Raw genomic sequence first — 4,309 nt, 5'->3', positions numbered from 1 at the left:
CCTACTCACATGAGCCATTACCAGGTGGAAATTCCCAGGTGGGAACTCCTCACAGTTCACATGGCCGAGGGTGCCTCCATAAATAATTTTTTGGACAATCATAAAATTAAAAGGACAGGAGCCTTGTGAACCTGAACATAGGGTAAAACCTGAGGCGCCAAAGAACAGGGAGGCGACTGTGAGCAATCCTACAACCGAAGGGCCTTGGTCGTTCACTGGGCACAGGGCACGTCAATCCTCGCTTGTCAGCAAATAAGCTTGGAGCTCGAGACGAGGGGGCACGGCCCACTGTCTACTCTTCCGGCCCCGCCCCCCGCCTGTGGCCTAGAAGAATCTTTCCCTCACGGCCTGGCCTACTGCTATCTGAGGCCCGGCCTCAGTGGGCCACTACCGGTGTCGGCCCCCTGCCCGCCCTGTCGTGGGGCCTCCTCTGTTGTCCCCTCAGCGGCCTCCCCGTCCGGCAGCCACAGCCCTCAGCCTCCCGTCAGGGCAGCCACCTCAGCGGCCACCGCCTGCGCAATCGACGCCCGCCTGGTAGAGGTAACTGCTCGGTGCCATGTCAGCCACGGGGGATGGAGACCCGGGCCCGGGAGGCCCAGAGGGCCCCGCAGGCGCAGCTGGGGCCCAGACCGAGGCGGCCAGAGCCGGCGACCAGGTGGACCGCGACTCGGAGCTTCGCGGGGGCGACGCGGCGCTGGGTGCTTGGGGAGGCGCTGGGGAGGTGGCCCTGGAAGGCGGGGGCGCTGAGGAGGACTCGGACATCAGGCCGGCAGAGGAGGAGGAGGAGGAAGAGGAGGAGGAGGAGGAGGAGGCGGCGGAAGAGGCAGCGGCGGCAGGGGGCCAGAACCTCGTGCTAGAAGTGCACCAGTTCCCCGCGGCGAGCTTCCACTTCGTGCTCCTGGAGCTGGCGTACTTACTGCTGCCCCGCGTCCCCTACAACAACCACGTGTTCGTCCCGCCCCCGCCGAGCGAGCGCGAAGCCTTGGCCAGGCTCCCCGAACCCCAGGCGCCCGATGGGCGGGGCCCACAGCCCAGGAACCCGAGGAGCTCAGCACCCCTGAGGGTGAGCGGCTGGCGGGCGGGTCGGTCGGGAGACACGGGTAGCGAGGGACCCAGGCTCAGAGGGGGGCCTCAGGAGGTGAAGCCGGGAGTCGGGGCCTCCAGGAGCTGAAGGCCAGAGGGGCCCAGTAGAAGCCCACCTCCATAACGACCGCTCCAGTTTTGGAGGGGGGAAATAAGCTGCCCTCTGCCAACCCCTGGTAAGAGGTCTGAGATGATCGGTGCCATTTATGAGGCCACAGGTGAAGGTCAGTGGAGGCAGGTGTTCGGGAGGGAGCTTGGGAGGAGATGGAAGAGAAAAGAACAAGCAAACGGCTTTTGGATCCTGGCTTTTAAAAATGTCAAGATTCTTAGAAAGTTGATCCCAACACATTATGAGCTGATACGGGAGCACTTGGTCACGGTGAAATATTCAGGGGGGTGAGGAACCAATGAGCTTCACCACAGATTTTTGTCATCGAGGCAAAACACATTTTTGCAACAGAGTTCTGACCAAAACATACAGAATGCATCAGACCCCGACGATTCTGATCCATTCCCTAAAGGGCCAGAAGTAATCAGTAGCACAGGGTGACAGATTTACTGGAAAAAGAGAAATAATGTCACTGTGAAAATGATCAAGCAGGAGAAAAGTGAGGGCCATGGAAGTGTTACAGCAACCAGAAGGAAGGTACCCAGCTACTGTTTTCTTAGTTGCTCCTATCCTTCTGCATCTCCTAAGGGTAGAGTAGTCTTTTGAATTGGGATTTTTTTTTCTGTGAATGTCTTGTCCCAAAGTCTGTATTATTCACTAAAGAAACAATTTAATACCAGGATGAAAACGCCAATGAAGAGGCCCGAGGTGCTGAAAGTGAGGGGGAAAGAGAAGTTTAACAAAAAGAACCTGAACCCAGCAGGACAGACCCAGAAAGTCCAGGTAGCTGTGTATAGCTTTGAAAATAACCCAGCGGCTCCCAGGCACTTACCAATTTTGTTTTCGTTTTTTAATTCTCCCAGTGAATTGAGAAAAAATTTGTTTAAAATTAGTTTAACAATTCAAATTTACCTACTCAGAATGTTAATAGAACATTCATGCACCTAGTAATATAAATCAGCAGCAGCAAAAGTAGCTGGGCTGGGCACTAGTGGGGCCTTCATTACTTGGCCACAGAAGTGCAGTCTCCTGTACTAAGAGATGACGACTTTTAGAATCTGACTACTTACAAATAGCAAAACGTTCAGAATTTCAGGTAGGACCACATTTAGTGATTAATACCTAACGATTTGTTCGGTTGTAGATTTTTGTATTTTATGTGACAGTCAAAAGAAGAGCAATTTAGTCACAGTATGACTCTTGTTTATCACTGAATTGGTAATGAAGTCTTAAGGTGTATCTTGTCTTTGAGTATATTTAAGTGATTAACATTTTTTCTGCATTTTCACAGCTGTGTATTTCATGGTAATAGCCTCTTTCTCATATGGTAGATATAGAAACAAGGTCTGGGAGAGTAAGGGAGTATCATTTGTGGAATGAGCGTAGGCTTTTAAGGTGGAGAGAGTGATTTAAATCCCAGAATCACCTCTCAAGGGGGAAAAAAGCATTTATGGTGTTGGGCAAGAGGGAGACAAGGTTGGTATGATCACATGATTGAAGCCATCGGTTGTACAAGCACCCTGTATCCAAGGTGCAGGTTACAAGAGGAAAACGTGTTGTTCTTCTCTACTTGTTTAGATAGAGCCCTCAAATGCAGCACATACACAAAGGGCTGACCATTTTCTTAGATTTAGAAAGTCTCTGGTGCTGGTTAGTGCTGTATAATTGTTAATTTTCTCTCATTTCATCCTGCAGTTGGGAGGAATGGAAAGAAGATGAAGAAAGAATAAAGGATCTGTTTTTCACGATTTTTAGGTTTTTCATTTTTTCGAAGCCCATGGGAATCTTATTAACACTGATTCCATTCCAAAATTCATCACCCAAAAAGCGATATCCAATAACATATATGAGTTTTTTCTCTTACAGTTATTTTTAACTAGAACAAATGCTGTCAGATATGTTTGTTTTAAGTTAATAAACTGAAATGTAGGCAGATTTTATTTACATAAATAATCCTGATTCGAATCTCTTTTACCTTTGTTTGACCAATTTTACCTTCATTGAAAGGCATCACTTTCTACCATTTGGTAAGCCTGTTTGAAATTCTTTTATTGCAGCCCAAAATAAATAAAAATTTCAAGTTTAAAACAATTTTTGTGAAGACAGAAATGGAGGTCGAGCCTTTAGAGTTGTGCTGTTTACTACATTAGTCACTAGCCACATGTGGCTGCTGAGCATTCAAAATGTGGCTAGTCTGAGTTGAGATGTGCTGTAAGTGTAAAAAATACTGTAAAGTCTCATTAATAACTACACATTGAAATGATAATATAGTGTTAAACAAATATAACATTAAAATTACTTCCTCCGGTTTCTTTTTACTTTTTTAATGTGGCTACTAGAACATTTAAAATTACACATGACTTGTGTTATATGTGTATTTCATAGTACTGCTGTGAGCTTTTGAAGGAAACCTGATGGATGGCCCAGATTGCCTGGAGGCCAGATGGTGCTGCAGAGCCTGAGCCCAGACACTAATTTGGAAAACTGGTTCTCAAAGTTTGGTCCTTAAAATAGCATTATCGGCATCACCCAGGAATCCTTAGGCTCCACCCAAGACCTGCGAATCAGAAACTCTGGGAGTGGGGCCCAGCAGCCTGTATTGTAACAAGCCCTCCAGGGGACTCTGATGCAGCTACGCTTTGAGAAGAACTGGTTTAGAGCCACACGGGGAGAAGCTGAGACCCACCCGTGGTGGGACCAGCCTTCGTTCACTGGCTTGGGACTGTTATAGGTAAACTAAACAGGATGGCAAGGGCTGGACTGGGGAGGAGATTAGAACTCACAGGGGCTGAGACACAGAGAGGCTAAGAATGGGTGATGGCAGGAAAAAAATGCAAAAGGGAAAAAGCCGGTTCCAGAAGGATGCAAACATGATATGAAGTCTAAGAAAACATTCAATCACCATATACTGATTGTGGATACATACAGAGAGTAAAAGGCAATGCATGTGAAAGATGTATACAAATGTAGCATACAGAAGGGCATGCAATGGAAAGATAAACACCACATTTAGGATATTGGTTACCTCTTGAGAAAAGAAAGGGAGGGGAATTCTATTGGGAAGGGCTTCGCAGGGGGCTTCAACTATATTTGTAATGTTACATTTCTTAAGCTGGG

General features: G+C 47.7%; 1 protein-coding gene across 1 annotated transcript; it reads left to right on the top strand.

The window, feature by feature from the left end:
• The first annotated feature begins 548 nt into the window (after positions 1-548).
• On the top strand, positions 549-1,171 carry LOC105748871 (cancer/testis antigen 47A-like). Its single transcript, XM_033416226.2, has one exon. It carries the CDS (start codon positions 557-559, stop codon positions 1,169-1,171), a length of 615 nt encoding a protein of 204 aa, XP_033272117.2. The 5' UTR covers positions 549-556.
• Positions 1,172-4,309: the final 3,138 nt, after the last annotated feature.

This window comes from Orcinus orca, chromosome X (assembly GCF_937001465.1).
Source record: "Orcinus orca chromosome X, mOrcOrc1.1, whole genome shotgun sequence".
NCBI classification, from domain to species: Eukaryota; Metazoa; Chordata; class Mammalia; order Artiodactyla; family Delphinidae; genus Orcinus; species Orcinus orca.
This window is presented reverse-complemented; position numbering and strand designations above follow the sequence as displayed.

What these genes read in the sequence shown, in the direction of transcription:
- LOC105748871 (XM_033416226.2), top strand. Translation starts at nt 557, where the DNA reads ATGTCAGCCACGGGGGATGGAGACCCGGGCCCGGGAGGCCCAGAGGGC.